Source organism: Cyclopterus lumpus, chromosome 8, assembly GCF_009769545.1.
Source record: "Cyclopterus lumpus isolate fCycLum1 chromosome 8, fCycLum1.pri, whole genome shotgun sequence".
Taxonomy (NCBI): Eukaryota; Metazoa; Chordata; class Actinopteri; order Perciformes; family Cyclopteridae; genus Cyclopterus; species Cyclopterus lumpus.
Genome location: NC_046973.1, coordinates 10,357,741 through 10,375,224, shown reverse-complemented (window position 1 = coordinate 10,375,224; position 17,484 = coordinate 10,357,741). Strand labels below are relative to the sequence as shown.

At 45.1% G+C, this 17,484-nt stretch overlaps 2 protein-coding genes across 3 annotated transcripts; both read right to left on the bottom strand.

Moving 5' to 3' along the window:
- Positions 1-494: 494 nt before the first annotated feature.
- On the bottom strand, positions 495-6,796 carry rras (RAS related). Of its 2 annotated transcripts, none has more exons than XM_034539188.1 (7): positions 6,626-6,796; positions 5,892-6,029; positions 5,092-5,179; positions 4,096-4,198; positions 3,279-3,387; positions 2,393-2,511; positions 495-2,045 (listed from the first exon to the last, which is right to left on the bottom strand). In XM_034539188.1, exons 2-7 carry the CDS (start codon positions 5,976-5,978, stop codon positions 1,958-1,960), a joined length of 594 nt encoding a protein of 197 aa, XP_034395079.1. In that variant the 5' UTR covers positions 5,979-6,029; positions 6,626-6,796; the 3' UTR covers positions 495-1,957. The 2 variants fall into 2 exon arrangements, with proteins under 2 accessions (XP_034395079.1, XP_034395080.1); XM_034539189.1 differs by lacking the exon at positions 6,626-6,796 and adding an exon at positions 6,325-6,579.
- A 2,279-nt stretch (positions 6,797-9,075) lies between these two features.
- On the bottom strand, positions 9,076-14,157 carry si:ch211-195b15.8 (tyrosine-protein phosphatase MSG5). Its single transcript, XM_034540469.1, has 5 exons — positions 14,005-14,157; positions 13,829-13,923; positions 13,044-13,203; positions 12,797-12,920; positions 9,076-10,223 (listed from the first exon to the last, which is right to left on the bottom strand). Exons 1-5 carry the CDS (start codon positions 14,030-14,032, stop codon positions 9,407-9,409), a joined length of 1,224 nt encoding a protein of 407 aa, XP_034396360.1. The 5' UTR covers positions 14,033-14,157; the 3' UTR covers positions 9,076-9,406.
- Between the last annotated feature and the right edge of the window lie 3,327 nt (positions 14,158-17,484).

Below are 17,484 nucleotides of genomic sequence, written 5' to 3'. Positions count from 1 at the left end.
ATATCAAAATCGGAAATAGATAGAATTATTTATGTCTAAAATAATAATTACTGCAAACTGGATTTCAGAAAAAACATGTAATTCCAATTGTGTGAATACTTCAAGAATAATTGTCAATGCCCGACTTCAAAAAAGACAGAACACGGGCTCACATTCAGAACAGACATATCAGAAGTTATATACAGATATATGCTGGAGACATATTCTGCCATCATTCTGAAGTGAAACTAGTCTGTGACACTTAGTTGTTATCGGATTTAGAGGAACGGGATATATAATATGCCATATACAGTACTTCATGTCATTATGCATACCCAACACCGGCACTAAAGTATATATATGATACTCATGATTCTGAACATACTAAACAACACATCTGCTCCCCAGCATTATGGATGTAAAACGTGTAATCCTATTCATGAACCAGTATCTGATACAATAACATCTCCTCTGAAGCCAATGTGAAGTCATAGAAGACGCAACAGAAAGAAATGTTAAGTTGTAAATGTTTTAATAATGTATAAAAGAGTTTTGACTTTGATTTCGATACAAAACTGAAAGATGTGAATTGCAGGTAGTAATATAGATATACATTCTTGTGTAAAGGGGAAATAAGTAAACAAAATTGCCCAAAGCATTAAAGATGACCGATAAGAAGATGGATATGAGCGGACATATAGAAGATATATGAGAGATTGTATTTCATTGTTCAGCTTGTTCTTGCTGTGTAATAGCGAGGTCATCTCTCCTTGCAAATAAAAAGCAGTTGAAGATGTGAAGTGGACTCATGTCTGGGCTTTTGATTATCGCCCCACCACAACAACAACAACACAGATCGTGCCAATGCCCCCCAGCACTGTGAGGAAGCTGTCTGCTCGTCCTCGTCGCTGCAAGAGTGACCTCCACTGGTGGATTGGGGCTACTGCACCGTTGGGGGTGGGGCAAGGATCTCAGAGCTGGTACTCTGTTAGTTACACTGCAGTCCAGAGTCCATATGACCAACGGGGAACCCAACATACCGGCTACTCTAGGCCCAGTGTTGGTGCTAAGCAGACCAGAGCACGGCCATCTTTAGGCTCCTGTGACATCGTAATGGAGATAATACAGATGGGATATGATGGGCAACATAGAATATTACACAGCTTCAAGACCTAGAAAACAGTGCTTCCCATCCACTGCAATACGACAGAACCTCATGTCAAGGTCCAGAACTTTTAACCTCAAAACACTGCCTTCATTGGTGCATAAAGCTAGCTCAGATGTCATGACGCTCAGCCCTTGAGACCGGTACCTCCACTGGTATATGACATCACCATGACATCACGAAGGGGAACACTACATAAGTGAAACGGGATGAACTCCAGAGGATCCAGCAGCTCCTTCACACCAGACTGAAGTTACACATGTATGTCACGTGATGACAACTGAACCCAAATGAATATATAAAAAGAAAGACAAAGTACCAGAAGGCAGTCCACCTATCACCAAAACAATGAACATCCAGAGACTATGTGTGTCAAATTAAATGTGCAAATGCAGAAACCAGTTCTGCCGTCATGAATACTGCACTGAAAACTGAATGCAGCCTTGAATTAGACTCTTCTTCATGCAGCTGGTGTCGGCTGTGCATGGCCAAGGGACCAGGGGTTCTCTACCGAGGCATCGGATGAGGCACCAAAAGACAAATACAGCAGCGGGAACCAGAGCCTCAAAGTCCTTTCCACTTTTGGACAAGTGTGAAATGTTTGACATGGTATTGGGAATAATGGTTTGCTTGGGTTTCTCCACGCAGTGTAACACAGTCAGCACAGTCATCTCTCTCTCTCCCTCTCTCTCCTCCCTCTCCTCTCCTCTCCTCTCCCTCCCTCTCTCTCTCTCTCTCTCCTCTCCTCTCCTCTCCTCTCCTCTCCTCTCCTCTCCTCTCCTCTCCTCTCCTCTCTCTCTCTCCTCTCCTCTCTCAGAGGATGACACATGGACAGCCACCCCTTTTCTGTTTCCTTGTGTGATGAGTTGGAGGAGGAGGACTCTCCATCTCCTGAAACCGTCTGTGGGTAAAACAGAAAGAGGAGTGAATCATTCCAACGGGTTGTTCCATAGTCCACATGCACAGTGTCCCCCGTGACTGACTGACGATATCCCAATTATTGACCAAAGCAGCTTTAAAGAGGTTTTAAAAGGTCTGACTAGAGCTTCTTGGTGGTGAAATCAAACCAGCCACTAACAAGCCTTGAAAGGGAGCATGAGATCATTCAGGTTACGCCCCAAAGAGGAACTGCACCCTTACTTTGTTTGACAGGACGTTTATCAAGTTCAGGGCCCCATGCATACAGTGTAAGCTACTGTAGCTGTTCATAATCTGACTAATGCGGTCTCAAATAAATAAAGACTGTACCTGATAATTTGCACCAGCTCCAAGAAGACTTCATCCACGTTGCAGCGATTCTTGGCTGAAGCCTCCATGTAGTGGATCCGGTTCTCTCTGGCGAACGCCTCAGCGTTCTCCCTGGAGATCTGCAGACGAAGCAGACCAGCCTCCAGTAAGATGCTGCTCTGTCATTACACACGGACTGTCATACTCATCTCTATCAACAGATCATACTTTCATATTCACCATCTGTAGGCAACGAGACAAGGTTTAGAACTGACCAATCACGTTGGAGCAGGCTTTGGTAGTGTGCAGGTACAGAGGCCAAGATGCCCTCTGGGAACCCACCCACTACCGTTGTCATGACAAAGCTTTGTAGAGGTTTTATTTCCAAAAAGGTCGTACAAGTCGTCGCTTAACTCCAGTCTCACATCTTGAGTTGTTAATAATGGGACTGTAAACAATGAGCAGCACACAGAAGAGGATCTCAGGGGTCTCTCCCCACCGGGGTCAGGCCGATAGACGAGGGGTTGCTTCCTTCCACAAAAACAAGATAGCTAAATAAAAGTTACTGGTGCTTCCATGTTTCATTTACCAGTAGATCGACTGGTGTAGGAAATGCATTTTCAGTGAAAATAATGCATTCTACAGTGCCATCAGTTCCTGTTTAGGGAGTTTGGTTTTTGGGCCCTACCAGCTCACAGCTGTGAACTTGAAATGATCATATTAGTTTGTCTCATATCTGAGGTCCCTTTTGACCCATAAACCTGAAGCTTCACACATGCCCTGATATTTCCAAACCCTGGGTGAGAACTGATCACATTCCTGGACCTTCTGGAACATATCTGTCTATAATCCAGGAACATTGGGAGAACAAAGTGACCCCTTAAAGATCCACCAGGGCCTCACTTACCACTCGTTGCTGGTCCAGGTCCGCCTTGTTTCCAACCAGCACCATGGGGAAGTCGTCTCGGTCCTTGACTCTCAGGATCTGAGTGTGGAATTTCTGGACCTCATGGTAGCTGTCGGCGGACAGAGGGAAATAATGAGCAATCCCAGTATCAAGAAACACAGATTAATATTCATATATATATATATGGATTCTGTTTACAGGAAAGAATATGCCATGTACAGGAAATGGACACAATGATAATCATCTCTGCTCATCTCTTTTAAACGCAGCAGAAAACATGAGTCATCAGTCATACTAATAATAACAGTACTAATAGAGTACTGTGCCAGTGAAATGTGTGTGGTTGCAGGAGTTAAGCCGTTTTAAGAAATCTTATGTATAAATGTATCTGCCGAGTTAATGACGTTGAAATTTAAATCATCATGGTTTTATCAAACATAAACCAGTCCCCGCTGTGGAGACATTGGTACAGCTGTCTACGTATAAGGAACTGGTAGGTTTTTTACTATCTGGACCATGAGTCTGAAATAAAGTTTGTTTGATTGAATGGGTTAAAGGGTGTCCGAGTACGTTTATTACACAAGTCACAATCTGTAGTGGATGCATTCAGACATGATGCATTAAAGACGGGTTGTTAACACAAGTGACATCAAGCTGCACATAAACACAGCTGTTATGAAGTTGTAACGCACACTGATCACAGTGCTATAGTTGTTTCATTTGTGTCATGTGCTTCAACCAATCATTTAGATGAATATCTGTGCTGCGTTTCTCATTAATGTATGAGCTGCTCTCCAAAGAGCATGGAGTCTCTTACCTGCCCCGGTCGTTGAGAGCAAATACCAACAAGAAGCCTTCTCCTGCGCGCATGTACTGCTCCCTCATCGCTCCAAACTCCTCCTGACCTGCGGTGTCCAAGACTGACACACACACACACACACACACGTTATACGTCCACAACACAACGTTGCTGCATGACACCTGTCTATGAGTGGGCTCATCGACGGGTGTTTCTAAATTTGGGAGGGAGTTTGTTTCACAACTCTGGTGCTCTAGAGGGATTTCCACAATCCCATTCTTTAATTGCTCTACAAGTTGCAACTCTATCTACTAATCCATGTATGGTTGCCAGAAATGACATATATCCTCGTATTTCCATATTGTACACACAATTATGGAACGCAACATTGAGAATAAAACCTTGTGGGTGAGATATGTAAATAGGAAACAGTCAACTTGGACATCTTTTATTTGAGCCTAGATAGTTAGAGGAATCTTTGAGGGTGACCTTTAACCCCTTTGAAATAATAACTATAGCTGTTGACTCAAATGTGATTCCACAGACAGGTCTGAGGAAGCCCATGTTCCAGTAGAGAGTGTCATCATATGATGGTCCCACCACCCTTAACACCACCCACTGCAAAATCTGTGTACACCAAAGGAGAAAACAAGTGCTCCCAACATCATATCAAAGTGCTGTTAGCTATGATGACGTCCTCCTACTTGTGCTCACCCAAGAAGCTTCAACTTCTGCCTAACGGGATCATTTCATCTCCAGTAATGTCTGAAGAGTGAAGAAGAGTCTGAACTGTACAGCGCTGTAAACAAGTGTGATGATTCACATATTCATGGTGGTGAAACTGCAGTGTGACCCAACACACTGCAGCCTGGCTGTGTGCAATAACATTGGCCAAGTGCAAGTCCTAACAAGGGAATGAAACCTCCAGAGAGCAAACACACAGTGCAGCACACCCTCTGCCTTCAGACAAACAGTGTGCACACTTCATTCATATCCGCTGTGACGGAGCCTTACTGTCCAGCCGGGTCTCCTTTCCATCCACAGTGCAGATCTTGGTGTAGGAGTCTTCGATAGTGGGGTCGTAGTCGGACACAAAGTAGGACTGTGGGACAGGGACAGTGTTAAACACAGCTCACACACTACTCCATGAAGTAGACTGAGGAGCAACTGGACCTTTTCAACATGTCACAGGAGAATACTTGTACAGCTGTAGTTACTAGTGACTGTACAGTGTGGTATTGTTACGCTCTGGATACTCCTTCCACTGCTGCCTGTACTAGCAGTTGTACCTGTAGATGGTTTTAGTCCCTTCCTATATAATTTATGCCAGTGATAACTGGTGTTTCTAAACAATGGCTGTCTGGAGGGAAGCAACCCCACATGTATAAATGTAGCCAGCAGCAACATGAAGTATGACATGTGGACTCAATTACCGAAACCTAAAGACATTCTGAAACAGTGCTTCAACTCAACCATGGTCATCAGGTCAGGGGTCAACCCTCCACACACACTGCACCGCTCACAGCTGGGAGGAGGCAATGTGATCTTTGTTTTTTAACATTCAAGTGTGAAGTGAGAGCTGGACATGTGTCGAGCAGCAGGTTCAGAGACACAGCAATGAGCTCCTCCAGAGAGCACGAGGAACAACACTCCTTTAGTTCATCAGGACTGCCCTCCAACCTTCTGGGAAAATATTTATGAATCCCAAGTTCAGGTCGGTCTGATGGACCGTAATGCTCCACAGAAAGACCTGGTCCCTGTGGCTCATGAGTACCCCGAGCACGAGCAGTAACAGATGTGTAGGAGAGGCGTACCTGGATGAACTGGATGGTCAGGGCGCTCTTCCCCACCCCTCCTCCTCCCACCACCACCAGTTTGAATCGTTCCTCTTCTCCACTCATACTGGCTTTCAACTGGGATTCGTCCGGATCAGAAAGTGTCCAGGGCCTGACCTGAAGCAGAGCCGAGCCGAGCCGAGCCGAGCCGAGCCGAGCCAAAGTCGTGGAGCAGATCCGCCGGTTCCCGTTGATGTTCCCGTTGATGGTAGCAGGAGAGACCAGAAGAGACCAGCACGGACGAGTTTAGCGGCGCAGCTTCAAACTGAAACTTTACTCATGTTTTCTACAACGAGGTGTTCGACACACAAGCACGCGTGACGTCACTCACAGTCCCGCTGGAGCAACAAGTAAAGAGTGTGAGCGTGTGCGTGTGTGTGTGTCCGTGTGTGTGTCCGTCGGGCCGCGTCACCTCCTCTTCTCTCTGCTCTTTCTGCTCGGCCTCCGGCAGCTTGTGGGGGCGGAGCTGCTTCCTCTTTTCTTTTTCCTCAAGAAACTACAACAGCTCGCGCACTAATGTTCTCTCACTCTCACATACACACACACACGCGCGCGCGCGCGCACACGCACGCACACAGGTCGATGTATCGGTGTGTCACCAAAGACACGACGGAGCACTAACGGCACACACACTTCAGCTTTCTTCTCATGAACACATTCCACGTTCATGTGTCAGTGCCCTTATTTGGTCATCTGGCGGGGTCGAACATTACCTTTCCGTGACGTCATTTAACCTCGCGGCCCGAGCGCGATGTAAAAGCAGCACGAGGTCCGAAGTCTTTCACTGCAGTTCTGGAGCTCCGTCCTTCTATTTCATGTATGTTCACAATTGTCGACTTAACCAGAGGACAACTTCGTCTTATGTCGTCATCATCATCCCTCTCGAGCACGCCGCCATTGTGTCCCCTCCTCCTGTGGAATGCGTGGGAATGTGCGCCCTCAGGCGCGTGCCAGAGTCAACCTGGAGCTCGAAAACGGCACAGGGAATATTCATTCTTCCCTTTTTGATATATTGTGATGAAACTTGTGTTTTCTTATGGCTGATAATACAAATAAGAGTTTAATACAGAACAGTCAACCATAGTAAAAGAGTAAAGTATTAGCAAATAATGACGTCTATCTTTTTGTAGCAGTTGTCATTGAGGATTCCTGTCAGCGTCTTCTTCCCTCCAATCCTAAAACAACCACTTGTGTCAATCACTTTAATTCAGTGGCGGCTGGCCAATAGTGGGCCCACCTTGGGCTACAAAAAATGTATATATATACACATTAATTATATTAATAATGTTTATAAATTATACAAAGTCAATATTTGTACAATAGGATATCTGCGCAAAATATATGCTTTTCCTGCACTTCCTGCACATCCTCTCTGCCCATCTGCATGTCTCAGCTGCAGCTGGGGCCAAATCGTTTTGGCCCAGAAGAGGCGGGTCTAAGAAGCAGTTTAGCCTATTACTGATTAAAGATATAAATGAGTGATACACAATTTAGCCAATCAGCATCCTAAAATAGATTCAGCTTTGGGCCAAAGTCATCTGGCCCAAAGCTGCACCTTCTTGTCAGGGCTTTTTTAACGACATGACGGCCAGTGCGAGCACTTCTCTTCTAAGAAGACCCAACCTGGTAAAATCAACGGGGACAGATCCAGCATGGACTGTTACTGGAGTAAGGGACATGAAGCACTTGTTGGAAGAATTAATAAAACATGAGAACACCAGGATACACATGGATAACTCCTCAAGCAGCCATATTGGGCAAAGTGAACGTCACTACCAGCTGGATGACGGACACAGGATTGAGGTGAAGAAACACAATGAGGAGCTGGATAAAAACAGGCACACTTTAACCCTAACAAGGTTCATAGGGGCATCTTAATATATAAACATCTTCTATTAGATTTTATATATATATATGTAATTTATATTATAAGATATTTATATTTTATTATAAGATATTTATGATATGTATATTGAATATTTACATTAGATAGTATTTATATATCATATTATACTGAAAATTATATGATATATATATATATTAATATACTGAATTGTATGAATAAGATGTACGTATGTCAGTGTTGAAAATAAATGTTAAATATTTAACTACAAAGTAGAAATGCGTGTTTGATACTTTCTTTGCATTGAATCATACTGGGATTTTTCCTGAAATTGATAGGATGGCCCGAACAAAAAAAATTCCACCAGCCGCCACTGGATTATTTTCTAAATAAAATAAGACATGAAATACACAGACAGGAACCTGCATCTCCACTGCGCCTGTTAACCTGAACAATGAATGCCGAGCCCTCTGCTGTATCATGTGCCCACAGGTTTGCTACGTACTCAGGTTAAAGTGAACATATTTATATATATTATATATATTATATTTATTCAGGAACATGTACAATGTTTTCAAACTACACTGAGACAAAGGAACCTCCTTCCAGGGCTGCAGGATGAGGATCCACCATAAGACATATGCGTCCTTCAGTGGACCACAACCCCAAACACATGGTCAATAGAGTGAGAACCACTCACAGTAAGCATGGTGCTGTTGGGCCCTTGGGCTTTTACAGTTGCTCATTTTCGTAATCTGCCCTTGATTATTGTCTGAAATACAGAATTATATCAATAAGAATTCACAATAAGATGTGTGTACTAAACTGATGAATGTTTGGTTATTCAGTTTTGGAAAGCAGGAAAAAAAAAAATGAAAAGAAGATATAAATTGTTCAGATGATTTATCATATAGAAGAAGCTGACATTGTCCTCATGAGATAAAATCAATGAGCATGTTATCCTGTATTAATAGCAGACAGGGATGTCGTATGTGTACAGATTGTAAAGCCCTCTGAGGATAATTTGTAATTTGTGATTTTGGGCTATACAAAATAAACTCAATTGAATAGAATAATTATGATTCTATTTACTTGTGAGAAATTGCCTAATACACAGAGTTGTGGACAATGGAATGGAGCAGCTGGGTCTTTGAGATGAATGTTGGATTTTGTAGAAGGGAATTATTGTGAGAAAGGCAACGGTCAGAGAAGATGCTGTCCTGATGTGGCCTCCTGTGCACCAGCTATTTGTTTCAGCTGTTCACTTCTGGGGTTATCAGAGTAATGAGACCTAAACACCAAATGACCATGTGGAGAAGCTGCACCACACTGAGAAAACGGCAAGACGACACGGTGGAAATGTCATCTTTAATCAGTAAATACATCTTAAGCCAGTCTTCATAAATAACGGAATTTTACAAATGTCAACATAAGCTGACAACTGTCAATATGTAATAAACAAGATGCATTGTGTGGAGGTTCATTGTGTATTGTAAGTAAAGTTAATATATTCAGCTCTGCAATAAATACATAGAAGACTACCGATAATGTTATGTCACACCTCTTGTATGTATGAACCACATCCTGGAGTGTGGTTTGGTTCAATTTGAAAAACATGCAAAGACACAAACATGCAGCAGCTGCTGCCCCCTCAGCACCTGTAGGGCAGTGCAGGCTGACCCATCCTGACCGGGTGGACAAACAGCCCTCCCAGCAGCATCCGCTCCCCCCATCCCAGCAGCTTGTTGAGGGTGACGCTGAACGGCGACAGCAGGCCCTGCTCCTTTACCTCTGCTGTGCTGCACTTGCTGTACTCCGTGTGGGGGGGGCTCTGCTCCCTGTGGGAGGGGCTCTGCTCCCTGTGGGTGTCCTCTGCCTGCCCAGCGTTCTTCTGTGTCTTTGCCCTCGTCTCCCTCTTGTGGACGCTTGTGGGCGTGGCCGTGCCCCTTCCTTGCTGGCTGCTGCTTGCTAAGGAGGGAGGGCGGATTTCCACAGGGGTCAAAAAGAGAGTGAGGCTTTTTCGTTTCTCTAACAGAGAAGCTGAGCCTGCTGGGAGTTGCAGGCGAGTCGGCTTTGCTGCTGGTTTGGCCGGCTCACAGGAGCTCGGGGCTGCAACCTCACATGGCGTCTGGTCTTGATTAAGAGTCAAATGAAGCTTCCCTGAAACCTGCTGGTTCACATTTCCATCTGAATGGGAGTATATCTGTTGTGTGGTGCTGGCTGTGTGGTAGGACTTCTCTCTCTGTGTCTGCTTGATCTCTGCTGAGTCGCTGGTCATACTATCAGCCGGAGAATTAATGTTGCAAGTGTAGTCAACGCCGTCATTGATGGACGGCAGATGAGCATCCAGCTGCTGGAGGAGGAGGTCACCACCAGAGGCCTTCTGGCTCAGAGTGCCCTGGAAGTGCTGCAGCTGACCCAGGAAGTTGAAGTTTGGAGAAATGGAGGGCCGGCGCTCTTTCACAAACCTTATGAGGGCACAGACAGGATGTGGGTTAGGACTCACACAGCTCTGGATGGGGTTCCACACTGATCTAAAACAATGGATGTAATAGAATAATAATGATAATAGAGAGATAGAATTAATAAGCACGTGTTCCCGTATTGTTCACAGGGGTTTCTTGGCAATGGCTAGGTAGGGCAATAATCAGGATTCTATTTACTTGTGAGAAATTGCCTAATACAGAGTTGGGGACAATGGGATGGAGCAGATGAATGCTGGACTTTGTTCCACCAGAAACAGGCCACACCCACAAGTCATGGAATCAGACATGTACACTGGGAACATACTGGAACATACTGGGAACATACTGGTCTATCCACTGTTGTACATGCTTTATTGTGCGAGGCGTGAATTCTACTGGATGAGTGTACTTGGTTATCTCCAACTGGGGAAATGTTTTGGCGTCTTATTTATATATTGGAGTGCATTTGCTTGTGTTGATGTTTATAGAACTCTCCACCAAACTGGCCAGCGGGTGGGATCTTAGGTCAAACAGAAAGTTCTTTGCAGAATGTACATTATTGGTATATATCCCATTGTATGTATTGTCTGGGCGGTTGTAATTTTTCCAGTTAATAATTACTGTATTTGAGTGAGTATGTAATACATTTCAGAAATGAAATGCATCAAAGCCTCATTGTTTCTTTCTTTTCTGTAAAGTGGCATTTCTCCAGTAGAATTTAGTTATAGTTGATGATTTCTAACTTAAATCAGGTTCAAGTAGGCTAATCGAAAATAGACAATCGATCAAATAAAAACTTGCAATTCTGTCAATGAGTGAGTGGTAAATCTACCATTTCCAGTGGTGGAGTAAGGGAGTGTAGTTAAGCTGGAATAAGTGATGGTGACACCCAGATGTCCTCCTGGGGCTGGAGGAGGGAATGCTCATTCATTTATCTTTGTTTACATATAGTCATATCTTTGGTCCAGTTTATGGAGTGAAAACAGCAGCACATTGTCTATGATGTCATACGGTCATTTATGTTGTGTTACCAAGCTGAACGACTATGTTGAGCTTTTGGCGAACAGCACGAGCAATGAATATTGCAAATGTAAGAGATGTAAATAAAGTCCAATTCATAAATGAATAGGGTTTTCCTATTAACTTTGTCAAAGGCTCGTGTTTGTTGTATGATCTATCAAATGTGAGGTATTTGATGAATACCTGTCTTTGACTAATTATATGTGGGATGACGGTGCTTGTCGCCAGGGCTTCACTTCTTGGTTTAGGAGTAATTTGAGGTGATAATTAGTCTTTTCCTGGTTTGAGATATACATGTATGTTTGCAGTATTCATATTTTGAGTTGTATTACCATTCTGAGAAATAGAGGGAAGAGTATTGTCCAAAACAAGTGCCTTAATATTTGGCATTCATTCATCAACATTCAAGTTTAGTTTGAAAAGAGTTCATGTCCCTTATTGTAAGTGGAACAGTTTTCTTTGTTGCTAGAAATGTTGCTGTTTTGTTACACTATTTAAAGTTATTGTATCTCATGTTTTGTAAAATGAGCTTAGAGTTGGAATCTGTATTATAACAGGACATTTGATTTGGAATGAGCGGGATCTAAGTCTTTGAATATTTGTTAAATGGGTGTTCCTTGATTACCACTTTCTCTTGTAGTTCCATAAAGGAGGCCCACTCTTGTTTGGTGAAGTGTTTAACTAACAGTGATGTGTTCAAACGCCATCTACTGGCTGATACTTGTCATTTAATTTAAAATACTGATAACAATAAGTTGGATATTGTATCGGTGATCTGTGGTACCACTGAATCACTCGTAAGGAAGAACTCTATACAGGAATAGAAATGGTGGACATGTGAGAAATAAGTACATTTCTTCTGTTTTATGAGCCAACCACCCCAAAGGCTAAAGTCATTATATGATGCATTTGAAACATGGGAACGCTGAGACTTGTCCTTGCAGATTTAATGATGTATTAAGTTTAATAATACTGATGTATTAGGTAGCCACTTATTACTACATTAGTTAATAATAAATAAATAAAAGAAGCACGTGTTCAGTTCAGGACAGTGAAAACAACTGTCAGCGTAAAAGAGAAAAACTAACATTGAAATGAAGAGTGACATAAGGAAAAAAATCTGAAGATTGCAAACAAACTTCAAAATAGTATAAGATCATTTGTGTTTTGTCTTTCAGAGCCAATACAAGTTGTTCAATGTCAATGTCCCTGTGCCTGTGTCGTCACCGTGCTGCAGGACAATCAAAGGCTACAGCGCTCCACGGGCTTTAATATTTAATATGGCTACATGGGAAAATCCAAATCAGATTTTTATCAAATTGAATCTAGTACTCTGTGTCTCGGTCGAGGCAGAAGGACGGCCAACCAGAAGCAGGTTCTGCTGGAGGTTTCCACCTTAAAGAGGAGTGTCACTGATGGGGATGTTGTGTCTCTGTAAGGTTAAATAGTGAAGCCGACACCTGCTCTATGTGGAAAATGTCATATGATCTGGTCATTTGACGCTATGTAGATACGAATGGACAGTGACTGGCACGTACAGTGACTACCAACCGTACCTGTAGGCGTGGTCCAGGTCCAGTCCCAGTCTGTACATGATGTAGGCTACAGCCAGAGCCGGGGAGCGAGAGATTCCTGCTGCACAGTGAACCAGCACGGAGGCACCGGAGGACATGGCTGCATCTGAGCACACAGGACACACAGACGGTTAGTCCAACACACAGTTACATCAATATGTGTACTGAGGTTCTGTACAGAGAACCCTGCTGTGGGCGGGGGGCGGGGGGGGAGAGTGAGGGTCCTGACCGATGAAGTGCAGAGCCTGTGGGATCCAGGGCAGCAGGTCGTCCCACAGGGAGTCGTCAATGGGGATGCGAAGGTATCTGGAGTGAGGCAGAAAGGAGGGCTGGGGGCTGCAGCGACTCACACTCAGCACATAGGAGATACCCAGAGAGGCCAGCCGCTCCTATACACACACACACACACACACACACACACACACACACACACACACACACACACACACACACATGAAAAGGACCCCAGCCTATATGTTCTCTCTGAGTTCTATTGTGGAGTGTCCAGCCTTATGGAGGATATTTTGTTTCTTGATGAAGACAGGTCTGCAGGTCTACAGGCCTTCGGGTCTACAGGCTTTCGGGTCTACAGGTCTTCGCGTCTACAGGCTTTCGGGTCTACAGGTCTACAGGCCTTCGGGTATACAGGTGTACAGGCCTTCGGGTCTACAGGCCTTCGGGTCTACAGGTCTAAAACCCTTCAGGGCTAAAAGTCTTCAGGCCTACTGTCGTGCACACTTGAGTATTCATCAATGCTCCAGCACATTTCAGAAGGTCTTACTCCATCACTCAAGTTCCATATCGCAGATTCAGAAGTTCTACAAATCGTGATCAGTCTAAAATCAAAGTTCTACTTTCCTCCACCTGGACCCAATACAACCGTGTTACACATCATACACGCATCCGGAAGAAGGCTACAATAATATCATAACATGCTGCATGATACTTAACGAGGTGTTATTGATACAACTACAGTCAAAATTAGGATGATAGTTAGCAGTAGCCCCGGCTCACCTGCGTCACGTCGCCCTCCGCTCCGAGGTAGAGCCGCGGCAGGATGCCGGACAGCGGGGGCCGCTCCGCCGCTGTGTCCCGGGACCACACCATGTCTGCGGCACAACACGCGACATGTAAGACGTTGTAGTCTTCAGTCTGTTGACATCTGGAGCTGCTGATTTCATATGACTCACCGGAAGTGTCCCGGTCCGTCCAGAGCATGTCTCCGTCAGAGGGATGATGGGGTCCGCTGCTGCAAACACGTCTCCGTCCTCACTCCGCCTTCACCGACTGGCTTCTACACGATGAGCTCATCCTCTTTACAACAATAGCTCGCGACTGGATGATGTCATCTTTAGCCAATCTGCGCCTCGCCAGACTTTCCGCACGCGCAGACGCGTGTCGGCTGTATCAGCGAGAGGTGGAGTAGGAGCAGCAGCCTCGCGCCTCCAGATCAATCCCAACCTCCATGTGCACGTTGTGAAAGGCCTTTCTTAGTCCCGGAGTGGGGACATTTACCGGATTAAAGCAGCAAAGTGCACACAAGAGACAGTCAAATCAATAAACTAGTAATATAAATAATAACACAGTAATAAGCATGCAGCAGTTTCGAGGAAGTCTAGTGGAGTTTAATGAGGAAACATGTCAAATGTGCAGGGGGCGCTATTCCAAACACCCACGTTCATTATATGTTTCCATCACCTTTGACACATGTGTAAAGTTGCACGAGCAAGTCACTAAACTAGGAGTAATACATCATAGTATAACACGTGTCATTTCCTTGTGCCAGTAGGTGGCGCTATGACAATAAGCATACACATGCATCGTGTTTATCTCCATCACCACCTCCTCTTGAGGTCTAGCTGGTCATTGAGTGATCTCTCTGTAGATCAGTGGTTCTCAAACTGTGGGGCACGGGGGGCAGTGCGGAGAACTTCACATATTACAAAAGTACGTGTACATGTTTACGCGACGTCCAAGATCCTTTGCGACTCACGTGTAGCTTAGTAGTGTGCACAATGAAGAGAAGTTTGATAGGAGGGAAAAGAAAATCAACCCCAGGCGATGCCGATGAGGAGAGACCAGTCTGTGTTGTATGTCTGAAAACTCTGGCAGCGGACAGTATGAAGCACAACTAATTGAAAAGACACGTGGCGACATTACACCCCACTCACGTCAATAAGCCACTGGAGTTCTTTCACAGGAAACTTGGTGAATACCGCATGCAGGCACATCACTTTATAAAGGTGGCATCAGCTGATGAGCTCGTTAGGCTTCTGAGCAGTTACCTGACAGAACACGGGCTGAAATGGCAGAGTTGTGTGGGTTTCTGCACAGATGGTGCGCAGACCACGACAGGGAACGGGAAGGGCTTTCAGGCGCTGATCAAGAGGGTATTTTTTAAATGTGCAATGGACACATATGGGATTCTCGGGATCGCCTCTCTGCTGTTCGCGGATGATGTGGTCCTGTCTGCCTCCTCGGACCGTGACCTCCAGCATTCACTGGGGCGTTTTGCAGCAGAGTGCGAAGCGGCAGGGATGAGAGTTAGCACCTCCAAATCTGAGGCCATGGTGCTCTGCCGGAAACCGGTGGATTGCTCCCTCCAGGTGGGGGCAAACTGCCTACCCCAAGTGAAGGAGTTCAAGTATCTCGGGGTCAGTGCCGTAACGGAAACACATGAGGCCCCCCCCTCCCCCCCATATGTAAGGGATAATGTATTGTCCGGCGGTCATTATCCAAAGATAAACGAACAGGACCCAAGCTTTTCTTTTGAGGGAAATTTATTCAATCAGAAAAAACAGCTCAAACCGAGAACAAATGTATTCCAACAGAAACAAAACATATGCTAGGGCCTATCGAACAGCTCAAATAGAACATGTGTTACAACAACATAACAAATATGCCTACATATAGTCGATACACCGGTAGGCTACTTTCTACAGGTTTGCATTTGAATACACATGTGCGCGTCTTTTAGCAAATCTGTGTGCAAAGTCTTTAACCACGCTCTTTACATCTAAACTGCGCGCACGTGACATGGAGCTTCTGAGATATGTTTTTATCAGTTTTAGCTTGGAAAATGACCTTTCTTACTTAATGGTTACTTGTATTATTTTGTACAGAGCCGTTGTCTTCTCAAAAGGGTTGCAGTGTTGAACAACGTGAAATGAAGTTAAACAACGATGTGGTTGTGGAGATAATTAAGGAAACGTGTCCGATAATGGGCGCAGGGGGTATAGTGAGAGCATAGGTTTAATAAGGTTAATGTATTTTCAAGCACAACACATAGACAGAGCAGTACAGCTGTCAAAGTATAACGTTAGCTACGTAGTAATGTTAGCTATAGCAAACAGTACAATACCTTTCTCTTCTGGCAGATGAGTGCATCCTTCACCAGCTGGTCGAAAAAGACTTCTAATTTTGGGAAGTTTGGCATTTAATTCAGAAATGTTCTGTTTTGAATGCCGCTTTTGGGCACCACTTTTAAATGTGCGTTTCATTTTTCCTCAAGAGAAATTTCCTCGTAGTTCTCCCAGAATACACCGCGGCCCAACAATAACACCAGTCCGCGTAGCAGGAGACCCTAGTGGTTGCCTGTTACGATTGCCTTTACAACTCTTATTTAAAACTTATAAAGCCAGTTTAAAATACTTTTTTTATTGTGTATTATGAGAGAGACAACTTTGAGGGATATCTTAATGTTATTACGTAATGTAATATTATTTATTTATTACATTATTCGGCCCAGATTCGGCAGCCGATAAACCGGTTGCCATGTCTCAGACAGAATCTGCCCATGTCCGTAACAGCTACACCTGGGCCAGACATGGCAACAGTGAAATGTGCCAAAGGTGGCTCACATTTGGCCGCATCGAGCCGGAACACAGCCGAGTAAGCAGACACTTAGCCGCAATACGGCCGAGTGCGCTGGCTAGTGTTGGATTAAAAAAAAAAATTGCCATGAGAGGCCTCCTGTCACTGCGAGGCTGCCCCCGCAGTGCGAGGGCTGCGGGGGTGATCTCTACGGGCCTGCTCGGGGTCTTGTTCACGAGTGAGGGTAAGGTGGAGCGGGAGATCGATAGGCGGATCGGTGCGGCTGCAGCAGTAAAACAGGCGCTGTACCGGTCTCCATTTACTGGTCGGTCTACATTCCAATCCTCACCTATGGCCACGAACTCTGGGTCGTGACCGAAAGAACGAGATCTCGGATACAAGCGGCCGAAATGAGCTTCCTCCGTAGGGTGGCCGGGCTCAGCCTTAGAGATAGGGTAAGGAGCTCGGACATCAGGGGGGAGCTTGGAGTCGAGTCGCTGCTCCTTCGTGTCGAAAGGAGTCAGCTGAGGTGGTTCGGGCATCTAGTCAGGATGCCTCCTGGACGCCTCCCATTAGAGGTTTTCCGGGCACGTCCAACTGGTAGGAGGCCCCGGGGAAGACCGAGGACACGCTGGAGGGATTATATCTCCCGGCTGGCCTTGGAACGCCTCGGGATCCCCCAGAATGAGCTGGAAAGTGCTGCGGGTGAGAGGGAAGCCTGGGTCGGCCTGCTGAACCTGCTGCCACCGCGACCCGACCCCGGATAAGCGGGTGATAATGGATGGATGGATGGATGGACACATATGTGCCGTGAACTACACGAGGTTTTGACCGATGCCATCAGCGTGGTCATGTTC

Coding starts and splice junctions, on each gene's coding strand:
- rras (XM_034539188.1), bottom strand. CDS start 5,978: ATGAGTGGAGAAGAGGAACGATTCAAACTGGTGGTGGTGGGAGGAGGA. Junction 2,512..3,278: donor ACCTGGACCAGCAACGAGTG/GTAAGTGAGGCC, acceptor CTTCGTCTGCAG/ATCTCCAGGGAGAACGCTGA. Junction 2,046..2,392: donor GAGCTGGTGCAAATTATCAG/GTACAGTCTTTA, acceptor TTTTACCCACAG/ACGGTTTCAGGAGATGGAGA.
- si:ch211-195b15.8 (XM_034540469.1), bottom strand. CDS start 14,032: ATGCTCTGGACGGACCGGGACACTTCCG. Junction 13,204..13,828: donor CGGAGGGCGACGTGACGCAG/GTGAGCCGGGGC, acceptor GTGTGTGTATAG/GAGCGGCTGGCCTCTCTGGG. Junction 12,921..13,043: donor ACAGGCTCTGCACTTCATCG/GTCAGGACCCTC, acceptor CTGTGTGCTCAG/ATGCAGCCATGTCCTCCGGT.